This window comes from Populus trichocarpa, chromosome 12 (assembly GCF_000002775.5).
Source record: "Populus trichocarpa isolate Nisqually-1 chromosome 12, P.trichocarpa_v4.1, whole genome shotgun sequence".
NCBI lineage: Eukaryota > Viridiplantae > Streptophyta > Magnoliopsida > Malpighiales > Salicaceae > Populus > Populus trichocarpa.
In genome coordinates this window covers 4,076,738-4,100,045 of record NC_037296.2, presented here as the reverse complement: position 1 = coordinate 4,100,045, position 23,308 = coordinate 4,076,738, and the positions used below count along the sequence as shown (strand labels likewise).

Genomic DNA, 23,308 nt, shown 5'->3' with positions numbered 1-23,308 from the left:
GATCATGTTCTACCTTTCCACAATTCATATGATGTCTTCTCTAATTTTTATAGGGTACTTTTTTAACTGTAGAATTGACAGTCAAGATTCTACGCTCATAAGTTTTAAAGTGTTTCCAAACTTATTAACATGACATTCATTATTTTTTTAGAGCTTGGTTCTTTATTTCAACAAAGTTATTTTGTTAAGGTAAATAAATAGTAGTAGTTTGGTGGATAATAACATATTGGTAACAAAATTCATCAAAAGGTGTTTTTCACTCTCCATCATTATCACTTTTTATTACCTATATTTTTTTTAAGTTAATTTTCAACTTCTAATTTTAAAACATTTTTGCTTCTAACAAAATATGTATAATAATTCAAGATTAATTAATAAGTATAGGTATAACAATATCTTATATAATTGTTTATAAAATTAATGCAACATTTTTTCCACTTCTAGTTTACATAAATTTTAATAACCAATATCGAGAAAATTAAATTTAGAGGTTCACAATTTTTAATTATTTGAAAAAAAAAATTTGTGAATTTTAATTTTACAAGAACTCCCCACTTATGCTTTTTTCAAAAACTTTCAAAAGAACTCCCCACTTATGCTTTTTTTCAAAAACTTTCAAATAAGGTTGTGGTATTTTTTTTTCTAATATTAGTAGGTGTTTTTTTTGTGCAACCTTGCATAATATTTTTTAATTTAATTTTATTCAATTATTTTTATGTGCATGTTTTATTTTTATTAATATTTAATTAGTAAAAAACTAAAGTTATTAAATACAATTAGATCAATGGCTAATTTTGCAATATTAGATATTTTTATCTATATTTATCTATATAATTGACATTAACAACTATTTTTTTCATTTAATTACACATATTTCAAGATTTATTTAATTATATGAATACATTAGCCATAAAATTTACCCATCTTTTTGAAACTTAGCTAAACGACTTCCAACTGTTGCTTGGGGTGCATTTGTAGGACATAATTAGAAGTTTGTTTCTTTTTTTAAAAAAAAAAACAATAAACACAATTAGAAAGGTGAATTAAATTTATTCTGTCTGGATCTTATTGGTTTGTCCATGACCCCCACCAACCAGTTATGTCACAATTGTGCTGGCTCTGGCTTTTATTCTTTGGCTTTGAAAGGCCAATGGTTATGAAAAAGAAACATACAAACAAACAGAGAACGAAAGAAAAAGGCTGGTCTCTAGCGCACAACGTAACGAAGACAGAACAAGCACCGGAAAAATCAAGGCAAATTAATGACGAAAACAAGGGAGGTTAAATCCAGAAAAAGAAAGGCTGTACCATCTCGATTTTGTCTGCAATCCACATGGTTCATCCCTCACCTTTTTATAGCATACCAGAATTCTAACTTCAGTTCTCAAAGAATTCTTGAAACCCATCTTTGGCTAAGCCAAAAACAAGATCAAAAGGTGCTCACTGATCTCCATCGACGATGAAGAACCTAGGCCGGTCAGATGCAAATAACAATCTTGAGACTCTCTTGGACATGGACAAAACGGCATTACGTAAGAAAAATGGAGTGCCAGCGGAACCCCGGAAGATGATGGCAGGACATGGCCTGGAGTTCAAGAACCTGTCATATAGTGTCATGAAAAAGCAGAAGAAAGACGGGGTGTGGATCACCAAAGAAGCATATCTTCTCAATGATATCTCTGGACAGGCTATAAGGGGTGAGGTTATGGCTATTATGGGGCCTAGTGGTGCTGGGAAGTCCACTTTTCTTGACGCCATTGCTGGTCGGATTGCAAGAGGGAGTCTCCAGGGATCTGTTCGGATAGATGGAAAACCGGTTGGTGTTATCTACTATACCTCTCATTCAATCTTGAAAATATATGATTTTGTTCAACAACATGGTTATATATAAGGCATCTTCTGTGCAGGTAACTACAAGCTACATGAAGATGATTTCATCGTACGTAATGCAAGATGACCAGCTCTTCCCCATGTTGACAGTTTTTGAGACCTTTATGTTCGCAGCTGAAGTCAGACTTCCTCCTTCAGTTTCCAGGGCTGAGAAGAAGAAAAGAGTCGATGAGCTCCTTCACCAACTGGGTTTAACGGTATGACTTCTTCTTCCTGATCACACACACAGTCACCGAGACATGTACTACATTATGTGAGCATAAACTTGAAGTTAGTAGCATATTTGGTTCTGCAGAGTGCAACACATACGTATATTGGGAACGAGGGAAACAGAGGAGTGTCAGGAGGGGAAAGGCGAAGAGTGTCTATAGGAATTGATATTATCCATAAGCCATCCCTGCTGTTCCTTGATGAACCTACTTCTGGTCTTGATTCTACAAGTGCTTACAGTGTGGTTGAAAAGGTGAAGGACATAGCTCGGGGTGGTAGTATAATCTTGATGACCATCCACCAGCCATCTTTCAGGATTCAAATGCTCTTGGACCGTATCACGATTCTTGCAAGGTAAAATGCTTGAAAAACTCAATTCCTAGAAAACCCTGGAATTGTATCCATCAGATTCTCCGCTAGTATTATTACATCTTGCTTGCTAAGACATCAAATTATGCAAACAGGGGAAGACTGATATATATGGGAAGCCCAGTTGCTCTTCCTAACTATCTTTCTAGATTTGGAAGGCCTCTTCCTGATGGTGAAAACAGCATTGAGTATTTCCTGGACGTGATCAAGGAGTATGATGAATCAACCGTGGGACTTGATCCCCTTGTGTTTTACCAACGCGATGGTATCAAACCGGATCAAGCGGCACAGACACCAGTCCGCAAAACACCAAGAACTGCCAGGACACCACGTACTCCTTACATGAAGACCCCTCTGTCAAAGTATGCCATCAGCCTCCGAAGCCAAGGATTCTCGGGTACAGGGGATATGACATCTCAAGCGGACTCTGGTCAATTTGATTACTATGACGAAGATGATGACGAGGAATTTGACAACTCCCTGGAACGGAAACCTGCACGCACACCAATGCAAAGTGGTGTTCATAATCCTCGTTTGGCTTCTCAATTCTACAAAGAGTTTCCAGTCTGGGTCTACCATGGTATCAAAGGAACTCCTCGCCGAGCACCGTCATGGACTCCTGCGAGAACTCCAGGAAGGACACCCGGGAAAACACCAATGACTGGGCCAAGAAGCCAATCTTCAAGCCGATTCTCAACACCACAGCATGTTGTTTCGCGTCCAAAACCCCCAGAATTTTCTAACCCCTCGCTTGACCCATATTCCCCTTCTTACGAAGAATTCAGTTGTGAGGAAGAGCTTGATGAGTCAGATCACGGTCCTAAATTTGCAAACCCATGGCTCCGGGAGGTAGCAGTTCTTTCATGGCGCACAGTACTTAACGTGGTTCGCACTCCTGAGCTTTTCCTCTCGAGAGAGATCGTATTAGCTGTTATGGCACTCATTCTATCCTCACTTTTCAAGAACCTGGGTCATCCATCTTTCCAAGACATTAACAGGCTTCTCAATTTCTACATCTTCGCAGTTTGTCTTGTTTTCTTTTCATCCAATGATGCTGTCCCAACTTTCATCCAAGAAAGGTTCATCTTCATCAGAGAAACCGCCCACAATTCCTACCGCGCTTCTTCCTATGTCATCTCCTCACTCATAGTGTATCTCCCTTTTTTCGCTGTACAAGGCTTGACATTTGCTGCCATCACCAGATTCTTGCTTCATCTGAAAAGCAATCTCTTCAACTTTTGGTTGATTCTTTATGCATCCCTCATAACTACTAATGCCTATGTGATGCTTGTTAGCGCGCTTGTCCCGAGTTACATCACAGGTTATGCCGTCGTGATTGCGACAACTGCTCTATTCTTCCTGACCTGTGGGTTCTTTTTGAAGCGCTTGCAGATACCGGTCTACTGGAGGTGGCTCCATTACATATCTGCAATTAAATATCCCTTTGAGGGAATGCTATCAAATGAGTTTAAAGGCTCAAGATGCTATTCAGGGAACCCTTCAGAACTTTCACCAGGCCCTCTCGGAGAGATTAGACTCAGCCAACTGCATAATGACTCAAAATTAGAGCCAAACTGCATGTTGATTGGGCAAGATATTCTATTCTCCATGGATATTAAGATGGACAGTATTTGGTATGACATTGCTATCTTGTTAGCTTGGGGAGTTCTTTACCGATTCTTCTTCTACCTGGTTCTTAGATTCTACTCCAACAATCAGAGGAAATGAAGCTGCCTTTTTTACTGTTGTTTTGCCGTTTGCATTTGTTTTTGTTCCAAATCAACGCTTTGTCTTAAACTCTAGGCCATGACCAATACAATATATAATCCATATACTATGACCATTATGTAGTTGAATGTTTAGGGATTTCTTGTTTGCTTATTTAGAACATAATTGGAAATCATGGAAGCATGCAAAGCATGGTGGGATTTTCAAACAACGAAGCTCTTTGTTTTTGTAGCTCTTAGAAATGAAAATTAAGGCAATGACAGATGTAAATATTCTTATAAACATAAATAAACATTTTTCAACATGAACAAAATGTATTCTCTCTGCTATATCATTACCATACTTAAATCAGGATAGCTTCCATACCAAGTTCCCAACCTTATTTGGAGACTCAACTAGGACTTCGATAGAAAAACCATAATTATTATGCTTTGTCCGTACAAACAAGTATAAATCCCAAAAGAAGCATAGCTTGAGCATGTCAGTTCTATTAAAAATATAATAATCTCATACATTTCTCACGTCTTAATATCGTTGTTAAGTTTGATTACCGAAAACACATACAATGCTCTCGCAGTAGATTAGCTCGAGACTAGCCTGCATGTTGTTCAATTTTCCTTTCCAGTCCATTTTTATCAGCCCCCACAACCTTGTCAATCTCCTTGCCATTCTTTGTAAAGTAGAAGGTAGGAACACTGCTGATATTCCAGCTTGAAGCAACATCCCTTGCCTCGTCTATGTCAACTTTCAAGAAAACAACTTTCGGGTACTTTGCAGCTAAGCTTGTGAAAATGGGAGAAATCATACGACATGGCCCACACCATGTTGCCGTGAAGTACAAGATTGCAAGGCGAGAAGTTTTTGATGCAGCATTTAGTTTGGGATCTAGTTCCCTAGCAGAATGAATGCCTATAACTTGCCCTGTTCATATAAAAAAAATAAAAAACAATATAAGGTGACCTATATATAGTCACCATTCTCCTTGGAACACCATAAAAATGACAAGTATATCTAAAAACTTTATCAGGTGATCTCCTCCACTCAGAAGGTTACAAGAGATATCCTAGTCTCTTTTGACTCTTCAATAACTATAGTGGTCATAAACATACTTAAGAGCAAGCAACGGCTTTTTTATGTTCACATATTTCACTGCTCCTGGTTCTGCCCTAACAATGGTACTATGATTATTCTCTCACCCTTCACTGTACTTGAACCTATGCATGACAAATATACGTAAGTTATTGGTGCTGGACATCAAAAACTGATTGAAAAATATACTAAAACACAGACAATTACAGCAATACACTAAATGACAGACGAACTACAACACTTGACACATACATAAACCAAACACAAGAACAGAAATGACATAAGAAGACTGGAGACATTTAGCAAAGAGCAAGTCTCTTCGCTGTTAGCATTCTTTTATGCTATTTAATCACTTAAAGAAAAAGGCCCGCATTATCCATGAATTTCTTCTTCCTGGTTGCACCAATACAATCCACCCCCTCCCCCAACAAAGAAGAAGAAGAAGAAGAAGAAGAAATAAATGCCCTAAACTGAGAAGGGACGTGTGATGTTTCAAAAAAGGTAGGACTGACCCAGAAGTGCTTAATCTAAACACTGGCTAGATAAGTACTCGGTACTAAGAGTAATAATACCAAACTACCATCCGCATAGGAGTGATTCAGGGAAAAGATATTCCAATGCCTAAGAGTGTAAATGTCATACAGTGAAATCATGTTAAATTTAGCATCACTTGATCCAAAATGAAAATTTTGTCTGATGCACTGCTGGATTGCTTGTGTGTGCATGCGCGCAATGCAGACGAGACAGAAGAGAATAGAAACCCATACCTTCATTCAGAGCAGATAAGGCTTCTCTTTCCTGCATTGAATCAAGGGTATTTCAGTACACAGCAATCAAATACAAACAAACCATAATTTAGAAAACCATGCGGAATAAGAGAAAGCAGTGTTGGTTGTATAGCATCAGTTTCTATAAGAACTGCCAAAGAAGTCTAAGCACTCGTGAGCATGCATGAGATAAATCTACTAATTTGAACTTATGTTATTTCTATTCAAATGCCCGTATTACAAACCTATAATATACCTTAAACTCTATTTCCCTGCATGATAATAAATCAAAGTGATAAGTCAAATCAACTTTGTTGATTAATCTTGCTGATCTGACTAGCATTTGCTTGTCCTATAAACGAGTATATATCTAGAATAATTTCATGAAATCATAAATAGAAAAACTTAGATAAGAATCAATAATTCATATGAATAGGGGATAGCCAGCCATATTAAATGATGCGAGAACATTATAGACTAATTTCAAGTTTTGCCTGAGTATTGTTTCATTTGTGACTTTGGGTTGCCAGTTCTTCTAATTAACATCACCTATAACTTTACCCAAAATGCTCATGAATCACTCAAGAGCAGCCGTGATCTTTTCACTAAACTTGTGAAATGTCATATATTAGCTTGAATGAAGCATTATGCATCATAAACACAAACTTTCTGATAAGAAACAAGTGTAGGTCAACAAAAAGAGTAATTATTTTTCATCCCAATGAACAAGAAAAGTACAACTATTAGTTTTTTTTAAGGAAAAAAATAAACTTACTTGGGGTTCAGCTTCTTGTTTTCTTTCACGTTCAGCTTTCCTTAGCTCCCTTTCTTTCTGCAGGCGTTCATATTTTATGCGATGCTCTTCAATTTTGCGTGCATTAGGTTCAACCTGTGGATTTAATTGTACTATCAGAAAGCATTTACTGTACCAACTCATGATACAGAACGGCAGATTACCTTTTTCAGCACTGAACCAATCTCATCATCATAATCCAACTTTGATGCCATTTGCAGCTCACTTGCTGCTTGTTCCCATTGGCCTAACATGGCTCTGGCCATACCTCGTACTTTATATCCTTTTGCAGAGTCTGGATTGATCTAATGAATAAAACTCACCTCTGTAAGTCATGTTTTTCCAATGGGATAAATACAGACATATGACAACTGATTAATCTAAAATCTTAAAACTTTTCAGCTGCCTGTACAAAATAGGTTGTGGAAAGGACTCAGCCAAAGACTTACTGCCAGAGCAGCATCAGCGTCACGAATTGCAGCATGAGGTTTCTTCAGTTTAACAAAGACACTAGCTGGAAAAATAAAAAGCATCTTAGGACATTGAGAAAACAATGAAGTAACAGGGTAAGGCCAGGCATCAAATGAGAACTGAAAATTGGATTTCAAATTAGATAACATATCATTTTGTAAAAAAGAAAACCTACCTCGCGTGGCATATAATATAGCTGAAATTGGATTCAACATGATGGCTTCTGTTAAATGATCTATGGCTTCATCCAGGTTACCTGGAAAGTAAGACAAAACTTGGCAAGGAACACTATGGGATAAATCTCAATCAGAAAATCTAATTGCAAAGGCCTATGGTGTACCTTCAGAAATTGCATCCATAGCTTTTGCCTTTTCAGTTTGAGCAGCATCCCGCTTTTCTTCTGTAACTTCAACTGCAGGATCTCCCATCTGTAATCACAAAACATGTATGCTTAGCCGATTTATAAGACATTATAAAGGCCTCTGTACCAACTAAATGTGAGTGGTTGAACTCAACAGACACTTTCCATCACCTTTTGTGGAGGATCATTATCAGGTTCCACAACATCAGTATTATCCAAGTCAATATCAGACTCAACAATATCATCATCATCATCTTCAATTGGTCTTTTGGAATCATAGCATTCCCCAGAGTCAGACATGTTAATATCACCTTTCTCCTGCATAAGAGCATGCTTCTATCAGCACATAACTATTTCCATATGAACAAGTAAAAGGCAAATTACCCTTCAAGCTATAAAAAAAAAATTCTTAAAAAAAAGAAGAAGAAGCTCGATAGTCATAATAAAAAAGAATGAGTGCTACTGATCTCTCTCTTGTGCCAAGTAAGTTATGGACACGTGAACTCATAATCCACAAGGCTAGAGTCCAAAACCCAGAAGCACTATTTCTGCCAGAGAATCAAACAGTATAGAAAAAAATACTAAAGAAGAAGACATTCTTTATGAAATAAAAGACAGCGTGATATTCCAGAGTAAAAATCGCAAGGAAAGGAAGAGATTAATGAAATGTTTCAACTACAGAATCCTTCACTTTTTCCTCTATTTTAATAACTCCATATATTATCATTTACAGCTCAATATTTCATCAGTTAGGAGAAATTTCTGTAGTACATTGATTAGTTTGTATATATATTCTGTTCAAAAATTGTAACTTTTCTCTTTTTTTCCTCATTTGTTTCCATTTCAAGAAATGATCATAAGAAAATGGAAAAGACTCCTCATCTTCCCAGTAAATTAGTATAGAAAACCATCCTTTAAAATACTTCAACAATATGCAACTACAAGAGATGAAGTTACAGCTCATTTCCTGTGACAACAATATAAGTCGAAATCCTATGGGGCCGGAAGATTTCTGCATTATTACATAACCCAGAAGCAAAAGCATGCTAAAAAAAACTAAAAATTTATAAACTAGAAGTGAAGGAACCATGCCTCACCGGTTTTGTCTCTGGAGGAACTCGAGCACCTAGGCTGCAAACACATCAAAATAAAACAAAACACTAATAAATCCTCAAGACAAGAAACAAAAAATACTAAGATGATTAGAGAGATAGAGGTAGGAAATTCATACCTTTGAAGAAAACAAGAGATGGGGAGTGGAGAATTGAAGGGCAAGTCTTGCACTGATCAATAAAGTGTTTGAGTTCTGTTATTTTAGCGGCATCCATTTGGAATAATATTATATGCTTCTCTTTCTTTCTTTTTTTCTTTATCAACGGAGAATCTAGAAAGCGAGTGAGCACTTAGAACCTTCTACTGCTAAGGCAGTGTTTTGCAAAATTTTTAAATTTATTTATTTATTTATTTTTAAATTAATATATTTTTTATGTTTTCAAATTATTTTAATGTATTAATGTTAAAAATAATTTTTAAAAATAAAAAAATATATTATTTTAATATATTTTTGAATGAAAAATACTTTAAAAAGTAATTAATATCACACTCTCAGATACTCATATGCTTTTGTTTTCAACATGTTTTGTGTGTATTTGGCAATGTAACAGTAATTGTTTTTTAAAGTGTTTTTTGTTTAGAAATGTATTAAAATAATTTTTTTTATTTTTTAAAAATTATTTTTAATATAAGTATATCAAAACGATCTGAAAACATAAAAATAAATAAATTTAAACCAAATTTCTTTAAAAAAAATTTGATGGAACGTGGTTTGCACCGCATTCCCGAATCATGTTAGTGGGAAACAACAAGCAGATCCTCTAACTATTTTTTGATTCTCAATTTAGTTCTCAATTGAGTCAAGATAATGTAGGCTAGGGAGTGAATGAGAGTATAATAATGGTTGTTTTTCAAAGAATTGTTTACTTGAAAATATATCAAAATAATATTTTTTTATTTTTAAAAAATTATTTTTGATAGCAGCATATCAAAATGATCTGAAAACAAAGTAAAGAAAAAAATAGTAAAATTTTAATTTTTTAAAAAGATATTTTTAAAATATAAAAACAAACAAACGTTAAATTACATTGTCTGACATCGGGTTCTAGTGGGTTTGAGAATTTTTATCTCTTAAAAATAAAGAATGCAACTATTTTATAAGTTTATATATATATATACACACACACACACATTGTGATTTGTAAATACATCATAGATTTATACATGATAAATAATTAAATTTAATAAAACAAAGACACATTAATTATAAGATATTAAAATAATTGAAGAAAATATCTAGGTTTTAACACCATAAAATAATCACAAATTAGTTCATTGCATGGAAGAAAGTAATTTTTTTCAGTGAAACCTTAAATGAAATAATTCATATGAACCTAAAATGGAAAATAATAAGTGATGCGAATTTTTCTTTTTAAAAAAAAAAAAAGAAATTATTGAATTTGTATAGAGAAATCTAAGAAGTTAATCGTGATGAAACATAATTCTTAAATTATAATAATTTTGATATATAAAAGAATATTTTAGAAAGACATGCAAAACAAGTAATTTAACCAACGGAAAAATCACATTGAGTCTCTTGATTGTTTTTTTGTTTTATCTCCATTATTTGAAAAATTACATTTTTAATTCCTGATCAAACTAAATTTTCAAATTATGTATAATGACATTACTATCCTCGTATATGATACATTGCAAACTCAATGAACATAATAATCCCTCTCACTTCTTATGTGCATCGTTTCTCTTTCTACATGAGTGAAAAAACCTCAAATAAAATTATTTAAAAAAAAAAACAATGTTATTGGGCAAATCAGGTTATGGCTTGAGTAGCGGATTTAATGAATTAACTCGGGTTAGCTCGGATCAATTAAAGTTGTTATTTTTTTAATATTTTAAAAAATTACTTTGTATACATTACTTTTTTAAACTCATAATAAAAAAAATTTCCAGCATATAGAAAATACATTAACACATCCATGTATTTTTAATTCTTTTTATATTAAAAAAAATTGATACAATTTACAGCAAATTTTATGAAATCGAGTAACACTAATAGCCAAATCTTAGCATGACTTTATTCCTTTAACGTCATTGGGAGATGACAAATGATAATTACAAGTAATGGAATAACAAAGTTTGTCATAATCGAATTTTCAAAAAAAGTGAGAGATTGAGAGTTTATATATATATATATATATATATATATATATATATATATATATATATATATATATATATATATATATATAAATATCATTCTATCAATTATAACATAATCAAGTGTATATTCACTAATATTGCATGATAAAAATGTTTTTTTGACACTTTCCATTCTAACCTACAAGAGAATGACTTATGATAAGTTAGACCCTAATAAGTTTGTGGTGATTTAGATATAATGGAAGAGCCATCTTTTTATTATTATTATTATTATTATTATTATTATTATTATGAATATTTGAGTCAATTTACATCTATTTCGACTAATTTTATAAGTTTTTTTTATAAAAAAGTCATCTTGATTCCACATACTATAGCCTAAAATCCTTTTACAATTTTTGATAATGAAAAAGGGCAAAGCCAAAGGCCAAGACACAAGACACAGCAACACCCACACAACACAAACACTATGGTTCGAAGCCTCATATTATCTGCTCATAACAAAGAGGAACCATACCCAACCAAATTATTTAAGATATTTATTTTTGTGTTTTAAAAATATTTTTTAAAATTTTAATTTTTTATTTATTTTAAATTAATATTTTTTTGTGTTTCTAAATTATTTTGATGTGCTGGTATAAAAATTATTCTTAAAAAATAAAATAAAAATATTATTTTGATACAGATAAAAAAAACACTTTAAAAAACAACCACTATCACACTTTCAACCACTCTCGGCTTAATCCTTATCCCTAGCAGCTACATATCTAGCAAGCCGATCAGCACATGCAGTACCCTCTATGTATACATGCTGCGTGGTACATGTCCTCCCATGGCCTTTAACCTAGTTGGTGAAGTGAATTTCGCAAAGAAGGGGAGCATTCGAGTCTCAAGACCAAGTTTTTTAAAGCAACAGGCTAGCTAATTACTGCCTGGAAATCACTTTCCTGTAGCCCTTTTCCCATGCTAACTCAAAGCCGTGGATAATAACCCCATAGTTATGCCTTCACGAAGGGGCAAGCACCTCTTTTGCAGGCAAAAGCCCTAAAAATTCTACCTGTGGATTCCCCTTGCTTGCACAATCAGTATTCACTTTAAAGCCTAAAATCCCTTTTAACTATAGAGAGTTTGATTCGATTCTCTCCCCGACCCAAAATAAATAAAGCTTCATAAAGGGATGTGTTTGAAAAGATTTTAATTGTTAATTTATAATTCAAGTATTAAATATGTATAGAAGTATTAAACACCTTTCAAGCTGAAGTGCGTCAGAAACTAAAGATGGAAGCTCATGGGAAACAAATTGGACTTGCATTCCGTGCCATACCTTGCCCACCAAAACAAGTGAATCCTGATGAAGCCATGCAGCAGGTATATACATCACCATCTTCCTTGATTCTGGGGAAGATTGTGGCTCCTTGAAAATGGTTTCTTGGTCGAAATCTTCTGCATTCTTCATTTGCTAACAATGGCGTCAAATCGCTCTAGTGTAGTCCCATCCGAAATTGACAGGCAGCAAGTGGCCACGCCGTCCCAAAAGGGTCCCTCTCCTTGGCCATAAATTTAATGGTTGAAATTCGAAATGATCAAAATATCCCGTAGGTTAGCAGTTGAAATTCAGCTGATTGTAACAGATATCGACGCATGTTGAGAAAAGGCGGTAATGGTCGGCTAAAATATGAAAAAGCTAAAACAAAGGAAAAACTCTTCCTCTTTGGCTCATGAGATAACGTAATTGGTCTTGAACCTCTTCCCCATTAGAAAAGAAAAGAAAAATCTTATCGGAATACAATGTGGAAGATTGCAGCTTGCAGTTGCTGATTTAATGATGAACCTCTCCAGTTGCTCTTTGGACATCTACTGGAAAAATGCACTGCTCCATTGATCAAATGTAGAACTAGAAATAAAGAGACGGAAATATAGAAATATCTTCCACTATGAGAAATGCTACTTTTACAGCATAATGGAAGCTAAGACAAGTTACAAGTGGTCTAGGGTGTTGTCGGATTAAAACATTTATCATAAACAAAATTTACCAAATTTCTACTAATAATAAGAACCATATATCTAAAGTAAAGATTCTATCTCCTTAAAAGAATTGAGCTTACAACTTAGAACAGAAAATAGACGTTGAAGATCACTCTTTCTTATACTTCGGTTTCAATCCCTTCGGTCAGAGTCCCCGGCCCGTTTTCACTGCTAGTTGCTGGCTGGGAGAGGGTAAGAGCTAGAGAAATTCATAGATAAACTTGCACCATCACATCCATGGGAACCACTCTCGGGAGACCTCTTGCTTACATTATATGGCGAAGTTTGCGTCACCCTGCATGCACCCACAGAATATCATTTTAGCATGAAACTCAAGTACCAGCACCAAAGTGAGAAAAAAAGATGAAAAAAACTCTATTATTAGTTAGAATCAGATCCTAAAAGCATGATTTCTCATTTTTCCCCCATGATATCCTCAATGACCATGTCTTTTCTTTCACATCGTTTCAAATTATCTTTTCTGCCAACATTGCCCCTTGGGGTTTGACGGCCATCAAAAGCATTTTATTTTTTTAATAGTTCTCTGATCAAGACGAGCCTTTAACATCTGATGGAAAACTGAGTCAAGTTATTGCCATAGATTGAAGTCACAGCTACAAACCTTTCCTTGCGCTTCTCCAGAAACCGAGCCAACGATGCTTTACGAGCCTGAGGTACAGCCACTGCAAAGAGAGAAGCGATTTTCCATCATAATACTATCAATTTATCATAAACACACTCAATAATTGTATGAAACATAGATTTTAAAAGTAAAGCATGGACAAAGCCAACAATGTCATACCTGCTGGAACAAGCGTGGCAGAAGTAGGCCCTGGTGAATTAAGTGGTTTGGGGGGCTCTGTTTGTTTAACAGAAGAAGCTAAAGATACTACTGGCTTAACTGTTGCTAAATCGTTGGTGTTACTAGAGGTCACAGAAATAGGGCTGGGAATGCATGAGATTGGAGCTGTAGTGTTGCTTTTGTTCCCAGCAAAAATATCGCTGACAGGTGGTCTACGAATTGGTGCCTGTGCTTGAGGTGTAGAGATTGGCTTGTTCGGCGTTCCAGAAGACCCACCGTTTCCAGCCAAAAACATAATGGCCTGAGCCTAGATACACAGTAAATTATTAATGAAATAAGTAAATAAATAATAATAATAATACTAATAATAATCCACCTCCACTGGAAAAAAAAACCTTTGAAGATTCAAAAGGCTCTGAAGTGGATAGATACCTTCTCAGGAGAAACATCATCATACACGCACACTGAACCAGCATAGAATATGGTCAACTGAGCAGGTGCTCCAGAGGATTTAGTACCATCCCTACAAAACAGATTCAAGTTTAACTCTCCAGTTCCGGCCATGTCTAAGGGATTATTGAATAAAACAGCACGTAGAAAAAAGAAACAGACTTTGAGATACCTAAGATCAGTGGTGCCAATGATCGAACTCAGAGTGGGAAGAGCAGATGTAGGGGTTATGACTGGAACTCCTCCCAGAGGTTTTGGGACTATTGAATTAGAAAGCATATTATGTCCTGTGGGAGGAAAATGGGACTGCAGGATGGGGGAGCTCATAGAAACGGTGATTGTTTGATTTTGTTGGCCGGAGATTGAGAACATCCTCGTATCCTGTGGCCGATTAACAGAGTAGGCATCGAACTGCTGTGTACCATAGGTTGTCACAGGATAATGGTTTCCAGCTTGTTTATCAATAGCCATGTTTTTCTACAATTTGTAGAAGGAAGGCAATGGTCAAACAATCAGCAAAACAAAATAAAAACATATATTGATCCTGAAGAAGGTTAAGATTTTCACCACTTCATATCCATTTACTCGGAAGAAGGGAATACAAGTGGTCTTTATACCCTGAAGAAGGGAATTAGCAACAAACCTGAACCAAGCCAGAGTATGTTTTCTGGTTAGAATCAAAAGCATCAGCAGTTGAAATAGACATAAGGCCAGAGGAAGATGCTACAGGATCATGAACAGCCTTTCTTGGTTTATCTTCCAGAGAAGACTTGAATGACAAGAATTGAGGAATGGCAGAAACCTTGTTTGAAAAAGACCACTGCATCCCTGAACCTCTCATGGCTACTGCAACACCAAAGAAATTTGGCAAAGATGTCCTATTAGCTGTGTTAATGATTGTAATCTCCAATTAAACTTAAGATCTGATCTGATAAAATAAATAAAATCTATTTTAAACACTCAAAACCAAGAACCGAATAGAAAATTGCCAGCCACTGTTCATTGAAGGAGAACAGTAGATTACATTAACAATATGGCTATAAAGAATCTTGATATAATCAAAGAGAAATCGTATGCGGGCGAGGTAGAAAAATATTATTAAAACTTTTTCCACAGAAACAACTATAGACAGGCACACGACACAGAGTACACACATGAATAAACAATAATTTAAATCCAATAATTAAGCATCTAAAGGGAATTGTTTAATGATACCTTTCAATAAAGACTGTGAAAGAGAAGAATTGATGATCTCACGAGCTTGCATTCAAAGTAAAAAATAAAACAATGAAGCCTCTAAAAAATTCAAAACCATGGGCTACAACAATTAAGCCTCATGCCCCATGTTACATTTGCGATTATTTTAATAAACAAGTTGGTTGCACCTGGGCAAGCACTACTGCTTATCAGAATAAGCACATTTTAAAGTTATAAAAACCAAAAAAAAAACATTTTAATCCCACCTGATACGGACATATTTCAATCACATTGTATCTGTCTGCCACTACCATTCAAAAACACAATTTTTTAATATTTTTTAAAGGCAAACCTGAAGATGAACCTTTATATTATTACATTTAACAGCTCATGTGCATGTTACCAAAAACATTATCTTATTCTTATTTTCTTACCCCAACACAACCAAGCTTGAAAAGTCAAGAAAGTAGACTGAATATGATAATTACTATAATAATAATAATAATAATAATAATAATAATAATAGAAAAGCCATGTTTCAACAACCAAGTCTCCAACTCCAAGCAATACAAGAACGCCAATCAATTTGACCCCCTGACCTGACCCACAAGTGAAACACACCGCCCATACGCAAGTTAGCACTCACCACAAGTTAATGGAGAAAAATCTGATTCCAAGGCCACCTTTGGGGAAAAAAACGAGCAGTTGTAAATTTAACGCCTGAGTACTTATGACTTTAATATTCCTATATTAAAAAAAGAAAAAAAAAACACCACACTCCCTTTAAAGTGATTGTACCATTCGCTTCTAACATTTGTACCATGTGCCCTAAACTTTTAATTTTTATTTTTTATTAGTTTTCACCACGAGGTTTCTTCTTGAAGGAAGAAAAAGCATGTGCTTAGCCCTCGTTTGACTCCTCAGAAATCTAAAATAAAAGAAAACAAACCCCAAAAATTAAAAAAAAAAAAAAACGAAAAGAAAAGGGTTAATTGCAGTTTCACCTCCACATATAACTAGTTCTCCAAGGCAAGAGAAGAAACGCAAAACCCATCTCGACATGGAACTCAAGAAACCAAATAAACGCACACCGAGATAGGAAAGATAAGAATTAGGTCGAAAAGAAGAGAAAAACACTCCTTCTCTCTTTCATTTTCTCTATTTATGTGCAACCAGGAGAGCAAACTCAAGAATCACAATATATTCAACAAAAAAAGAAGAATATAAGGATATTGCTTAGGGTTATTAAGATAAAAATATCAGTGCACGACACAAGGTTGGATATAATTTGGAATAAAAAAGAAAAAAAAAAGAATTCAACAAAAAGAGACATGAAACTATGATAGCATACCAGAATCCTTGTTGGGAGTATCAGTGGTCGCTTCTTTGATTGTAAGAGGATTATTTATCGTACCCAGACCTAGGAAATCTCTCTCCATCACTGAGCCAATCAGGAGCTTACACAACTTTTTGTTAATTCAAACCAAATAATTAATTCTCTTCACTACAAAGAAGAACACACGAGAGAAAAATGATGTTTGCTTGCTTCTTTAAGCAGAGAAAGCAAAGAAGGGAGAGAAAGACAAAAGAGTAACAGATGGGGACACAGACTGGTTTTTTATGGCAACTTTGAGTGTCAGAAATACAAGGGTTTTTTTTTTTTTTAACTATCAAATCAGTTTCTTGCTTTGGATCAACTTTCAAAGCTGTCACCAATTTCTGAAGGACTTCCTAAATCAGTCCTGTAACTTATAGAGCCGGTCTGTTTTAGGGCGGCCGTGCTTTTCAAAAAAATTAAAAAAAAATTTATTTTTATTTTTATTTTTATGAATTATTTTGATGTACTAATATTAAAAATAAATTTTAAAAATATTAATATATTTTTATATAAAAAAATCACTTTAAAAAATAACCGTTATTGCAAATATCAAACACTACTACATTCAAGTATTATATTAATTCTATTTTAATGAAGATTTTTTTACAGGATATTAAACAGCTTAACAATTGAGACCCTTTTAAGAATTATATAATGAGAAGTTAAAGATAATAAATTAATTAATTTTCATTCAAGCCTAAGTTAGGTTTCACAAATAAGCTCCATAAATTCATAGGGTTCACAAATAAGTTCCATAAATTCATAGGGTTTGTTCGGTTATTAATATTAGTTGAGGATTTGATTATATAGATATTATCTCTTTTTTTTTATTTTTATTGGCTCTTTAATTAAAGAAATGGATATAATTAGGGTAGATTAAGATTAATATAATCTATCTAAGGGATATAATCCATTAATATTTGTATGAAAGACTCCATTTTCATTCTTATTTTGCAAGACTGGCCCATAACATATATGGATTGAATAATTCGATTCAACACCATCGTATTTATAACTATTACATTATTGTATGAAAATTAAATTTTAATATAAATTATAATCATTTTGATTATTTTAAAACAATCAATTTAGTCAGCACAACTTTTTAATTTCTTAAATATGATTTCAACATCAAAATTAAGTGAATATTACAAGGCTATGATCACACATTTTATATATATATATATATATATATATATATATATATATGATAATCGTTTTAATTAATTTTAAAAAATCAATTTAGTGAACACAACTTCTTAAATAAATTATAATTTCACCTTTAAGTTGAAGGACTAACTAGCAAGACTTGGAGTTCGGATGTTGGGATTGATAAGCCATTGAAAAATAGTAGAGTGAATTGCATTTCTTGTAACTTTATGCTTCACACAAGATCTAGGCCGTTGATCAAAGATTCCTTTCTACAGTAAAGAAATTAAGTTCGATTGGGACCACCTGGTGTTGCCGGTGAGACACCACCTGCGTAACCAAAGTCATATTGGCTGCTTTGAGTAACACGTGGCAGGCTCCTGATTTATTTTAGCTCTTGTAATTAGTTGTTTGTGACTTTGAAATATCAATTCACGAGAAACATTTTTAAAAAATATATAATTTCAAGAAGAATCTTTTGTTTCCTTCCTTTTTTTTTTAGTTCTAGGAGATATATTATCCTTAACAGGTGACACGGGGATCTTCTCAAGGCGCAATAATATTACACCACGTGGCTATATGGTTAAATTATGCACGGGCTTCAAGTCGGTGTATGGGGAAGTAGTTTGGGTTAAAAAAATTGGATTAATTTCAAGAAATTAAGAATTGAATTGTGGGGATATTAATTTAACTAATTTAGTTAGCAGTAATCGCTTTTTTGAATTCTAATTAGCCTTTTTGGAACAAGATTTCCGAACAAAAAAATATATATATGCTAAAAAGGAAATCAGATAAATTCATAAATTGTTTATATATATATATATATATATATATATATTGTAAAGATAGGAGAAATTACACACTAATACGTCAATTTGTTGCGTTTTAAACCAGGTTATGAGCCAGGTTAACTAGGTTTAATAAAAAAATTTACTTATTATAGTATTACCTAACTATGTTCGCTAATTGTTTTGATCTTCTATACCATAATTGCACTAACAAATTTCCTTGATAATGTATAGGTTGTGTGGATCAAAATAAAACAACAAGGTAACACTTTATTATCTACCATTATAAACATCAAAGCATACTGTGTTTGAGACATCTTAGAAAAGGTATCTAGTTATCACTTTACAATTACAATTACAAATTATATAAAAAATAATAACTCTTATAGAAGATAAATTGTGGCCTCCCTCATAAACTACTGTCATGGGTCACAATAGTTTTTTTTTTTCAAGTCTTACACAAAAATCAAGAGCGAGAGAAAGAAAGGAAAAAAAAAAAAGTTGTCAAGATCGCGTCGTGTCTTAATGGATGACACACATCATCTTGAATGGAAGGGTTGATGAGACAATTCTAAAGACATCAAATATAGATGATATTGAGTCCTAGAGGAAGTCTTACATGTCTTATAAAAAAAACCTAATTCTTATAAAAAGATACATTGTAGCCTCCCTCTCAAACTATTATGGACAACCACTAGTAGTATTTTAAGTCTTATATGAAAATTGAGGAAGTGAAGGAGAGAATAAAAGGAAAATAAGAGATAAAAAAAAAAAAAAAAGGATCGTCAAAGATATGTCTTGTCTTAACCAACAACACGTGCTGTCTTGGAATGGAGAGGCTATCGGGACTATTTTGAAGACATCAAAGATAAACAGTATTGGGTCCCAGAAAAAGCCACATGCTCCATCTAAACATGGTGGTTTCCTCACATGCTAGAACATGCTAGCCTTTTTTTAAATTTGATCCCTCATCATATTTTTGTTTTTTCATTTAGTCTGTATTAATTGATAACTATTTTTTTATTTGGTCCTTTATTCTTGTATAGCTCTTTATTTTAGTTCCGAACTTCATCTCACTTGAGCCTAATGAAGGTTCAAACGGGGAGAAAGGAAGGGATGTGGAATGAAAGAGATAAATCTTAATATAGTATAGCAGGAGACTAGCCTCAATGCTCATGCTTCGCCGCACGGTCAGACTATTTTTTGTGTAAAAAAAGATGTTCGGGTTCTGAGATGGGGTAAAAAAAACATAAAAAATTGGTCATGACAAATCTGTAGTCACACTAATTAGGGTTGAACCAATCCAGAATATCTCGTCGAACCTGTGACCTAGATCATGTGATTGAAATAACAGAATAAAAAAAAACTAAAGAAAATTATGAAGTACTTTTTTGCTATAAAAAAAATTAACTTAACTTTTCAAACCCGTGACCTGAGTCAATAAACCCAAAACACCTCATCTGGAAAAATCATGAAATCCAATTATTAATTAATCATTTATTGAAAGATGAAATTGAAAAAACAAAATTTCAATTATACAAAATGGTTTATAAAATAGCAATTAAAAGAACAAAGATCAAAATAAAAATAAAAAATAAATTTTATATTTAATTGAAGGGTGAAATTGAAAAAAAAATCAATTTAGTAAAAGGACCAAAAATAAAAAGAATGAGGCTCATAATTGACATAAAATATTAAAAACAATGTTGTAATTAGAGGATGAAATTGAAAAGAATAATAACTTTTACAAAAAGATAGAAAAAAAATTAGAGATCAAAATAATAAGGACCAAATTAAAGAACATAATGCCAACAATTTAAATTGAATGATACAATTAAAAATCAATAAAACTTTTACAAAATGATCAAGGTAAAAAATTAAAAATCCAAAGAACGAGGACTAAATTAGAGAATATAATATTTGGTAAATTGTGATTCAATGATAAAATTAAAAACAAATAAAACTTCTATAAAAGAACTAAGACAAGAAATGAGAAATCAAAAGAATATGGACTAAAGTTGAAAAACTAACAACAAAGAGAGCCAAACTATAATTTTCATGGGAGGAGAGAGAGAAAAAAAAAAGAAAAATAAAGATTCACAAGTGACAAATCATAGACACACGTCATACCAACAGGAAAATGATACAACAAAAAGGTATTTTTAGACCCTAAGAGGCGTCGCATGTGTAGCCCGAATGGCTCAGAAGACTTTCATGCATCTCCAGGTATGCCACACAAGCATGTCCTTTTTTTGTCCTTTTTTTTAGTTAAATAAAAAAGTTTCCATAAGCTAACTTTCTAATGAAAAAAAAAATTATTGTGAAAAAATAAAAACACCCCCTAAACACAGGCTTAATTTTTTTTATTTAGGGGTATTTTCATTGTTTTACTGTGCATTTTAATTGTTTATTATTCTTTATGTTTGATCAAATGCCAAATTACCCCTCAACTTAAATTATCAGTGAAAAAAACATTATGAAAACACAAAAATACCCTTTAACATCAATTTTTTTTTTTTGCTTTCAAAGATATTCTGGTCATTTCATTATGCAATTAAGATAGAAAAATATTTATTTATCTCTAGTTAATTTAAAAATAACAAATAGACCATATAAAAAGAATTTAATACCCTTAAAAGCCAGTGTAAAGTTTTTTGGATTGAGAAACAAAAATTTTATTACATTATTCTAGTAAATATAGTTAATGAGCTGAGAGCTATAGTAATTTTTCAATACCAATTAGGTTTTGTTAATGTGCAGATGTTTAGTTAATTTTCTGTTTCATCCATGCTCATCATTTGTTTTTTTTTTCTTCTATTTTTCTTCCTTTTCTGCGGTAAATATATAAATCCCCGGTTAGGTTTTTTCTAAATTTTTCTTTAATTAGATTTTAAACAGTTAGTCCAAGCATCACAATGACTTTTTTTTTTAATCTTGCATTCCCATTTATTAAGCAAAAAACCAGAACCACATAAATCTTCCAAAAGCCCTATAATAATAATAATAATAATAATAATAATCCCATAACCTCTCTTGAAAAATAAAGCAGATTTGTTGATCATAATACCTGCATTATGGGATTATAAAATATGTTCTGCACAAGGAGAATAAAAGGATGGCAGTAGAGACTTGGTCATGATGCATAATCCGTCAAGAATAATAATAAATAAATATGATAAAAACTTAAAACAATCATTCAATCAATAATTAAGAATACTAAAAAAAAGCCCCTCAAAACAAATTTTAATTATATATTAATTAACCAGAGAAGAAGAGTTTATAATTGATTTCTCCACTTTCGCATCATTTAATATGTAATTAAAATATTTTAAATGTATATGCATGGAACAGAAAGAGAAAAATAAAAAAAATAATCAATTATTATCCCCTGCTTGTTTTAGCTTCCTGGGTGAAGAATTAATGATTGGATTATATTAATTAAAAAAAATAGAAATTTTATGCTGCATGTATTTGAAGGAAACTTGATCATAATTATATCAAAACTAATATTTAAAATACTTCCAACAAATAAATAAAGTCAGTCATATGTTGATTTCCCACCTACCCCGGCCGGTCATGGAATATTATCATGAAACATTATGGAGTAAAAACGAAGAGCTTAATTATAATTAACTAATAATTAAATGCAAGAACAATCTTAATTAAAAGAAAATTTTATCATTGACTTGAGAAAAAATTGAAGCCATCATGCTCTTTATGATCGGAGTTGCTAGCTTGGCCAATCAGCAGCCATGAAATTAATAAGAGCAAATTATTCTTCAGTCCTTAAGTTTAGAATACAATTGTAACTTAATCTTCGAATTTAAAAACATATATTTCTTTGACTTTTGTTAGCCTATTTTAATTTAAACACTAATTAATCTCTTTCCTCTCAACCTCAAATGTTCCCTTTAGTAATTTACTGGGTTGGTGTCCTCACTATATTATTATATTTCATATTATTTTTCCATTAAAATATTTAAGTGTTACTAGAATGTTTTTTTTATAAAGAAATCCAATAATTTGAGTTAAAATCCCGACTTACTAAATAAGTTGTCTTTATTTAAATTATATGAGAAAAAAAGACAATAATAGCAAACAAAAAAACATGTAGAAAAAAACATTTAATTTTAAACCCGAGTTACGTAAGAAATTGAGTCAGTAGGTTTTTTTATGTCAATTTCATTATTATTTTTCTCAATTATATTGTTAAACCTTTTTATTGGTCGGTCAAAATATCTTCCGACCGTTCAAGTTGACTGAATTATATCAAGACAACTCCCACATAGTTTCATTTTAAATTCAAGTTATGCAAAAAGTTGGATAGTAAGTTTTTATGTCAATTTTTTATTTATTTTCATCCTTATAATTTTTTTGCTGGTCGATCAAGATATCTTTAAATCATCTAAGTCTACTTAGTCACATCAAACTAAATTCTATCTTATTTAATTTTAAATATAGATTAGATAAGAAATCAGATTAAAAAGCTTTAAATTTTTGGATCAGATTTAATTAAAATATCAAGTAATGGATTTTTTTGTTAGTTTATATTTTTTTAACAATATATACAGCATAGTGTCTACTTGGATAAGAATTAATTAGAGGTA

General features: G+C 32.7%; 3 protein-coding genes across 6 annotated transcripts; 1 reads left to right on the top strand and 2 right to left on the bottom strand.

Moving 5' to 3' along the window:
* The first annotated feature begins 1,083 nt into the window (after positions 1-1,083).
* On the top strand, positions 1,084-4,489 carry LOC7486716 (ABC transporter G family member STR). Its single transcript, XM_002318473.3, has 4 exons — positions 1,084-1,816; positions 1,908-2,087; positions 2,186-2,454; positions 2,565-4,489. The coding sequence occupies exons 1-4, from the start codon at positions 1,460-1,462 to the stop codon at positions 4,195-4,197; spliced, it is 2,439 nt and encodes an 812-aa protein (XP_002318509.2). The 5' UTR covers positions 1,084-1,459; the 3' UTR covers positions 4,198-4,489.
* A 110-nt stretch (positions 4,490-4,599) lies between these two features.
* Positions 4,600-9,023, bottom strand: LOC7486715 (TPR repeat-containing thioredoxin TDX). 3 transcript variants are annotated; one of them, XM_024581914.2, is made up of 10 exons: positions 8,910-9,023; positions 8,776-8,809; positions 7,850-7,996; positions 7,658-7,745; positions 7,493-7,573; positions 7,296-7,360; positions 7,011-7,151; positions 6,829-6,942; positions 6,054-6,084; positions 4,600-5,118 (listed from the first exon to the last, which is right to left on the bottom strand). In XM_024581914.2, the coding sequence occupies exons 3-10, from the start codon at positions 7,976-7,978 to the stop codon at positions 4,790-4,792; spliced, it is 978 nt and encodes a 325-aa protein (XP_024437682.2). In that variant the 5' UTR covers positions 7,979-7,996; positions 8,776-8,809; positions 8,910-9,023; the 3' UTR covers positions 4,600-4,789. The 3 variants fall into 3 exon arrangements, with proteins under 3 accessions (XP_024437682.2, XP_024437683.2, XP_006376711.2); XM_024581915.2 differs by having other exon boundaries at positions 8,776-8,816; positions 8,904-9,021; XM_006376649.3 differs by having other exon boundaries at positions 8,771-8,809; positions 8,910-9,018.
* Positions 9,024-12,827: 3,804 nt separating this feature from the next.
* On the bottom strand, positions 12,828-17,010 carry LOC7493480 (protein TIFY 6B). Of its 2 annotated transcripts, none has more exons than XM_006376647.3 (7): positions 16,738-17,010; positions 14,833-15,035; positions 14,362-14,666; positions 14,172-14,262; positions 13,740-14,046; positions 13,560-13,620; positions 12,828-13,232 (listed from the first exon to the last, which is right to left on the bottom strand). In XM_006376647.3, exons 1-7 carry the CDS (start codon positions 16,823-16,825, stop codon positions 13,109-13,111), a joined length of 1,179 nt encoding a protein of 392 aa, XP_006376709.2. In that variant the 5' UTR covers positions 16,826-17,010; the 3' UTR covers positions 12,828-13,108. The 2 variants fall into 2 exon arrangements, with proteins under 2 accessions (XP_006376709.2, XP_024438459.1); XM_024582691.2 differs by lacking the exon at positions 16,738-17,010 and adding an exon at positions 15,405-15,572.
* Between the last annotated feature and the right edge of the window lie 6,298 nt (positions 17,011-23,308).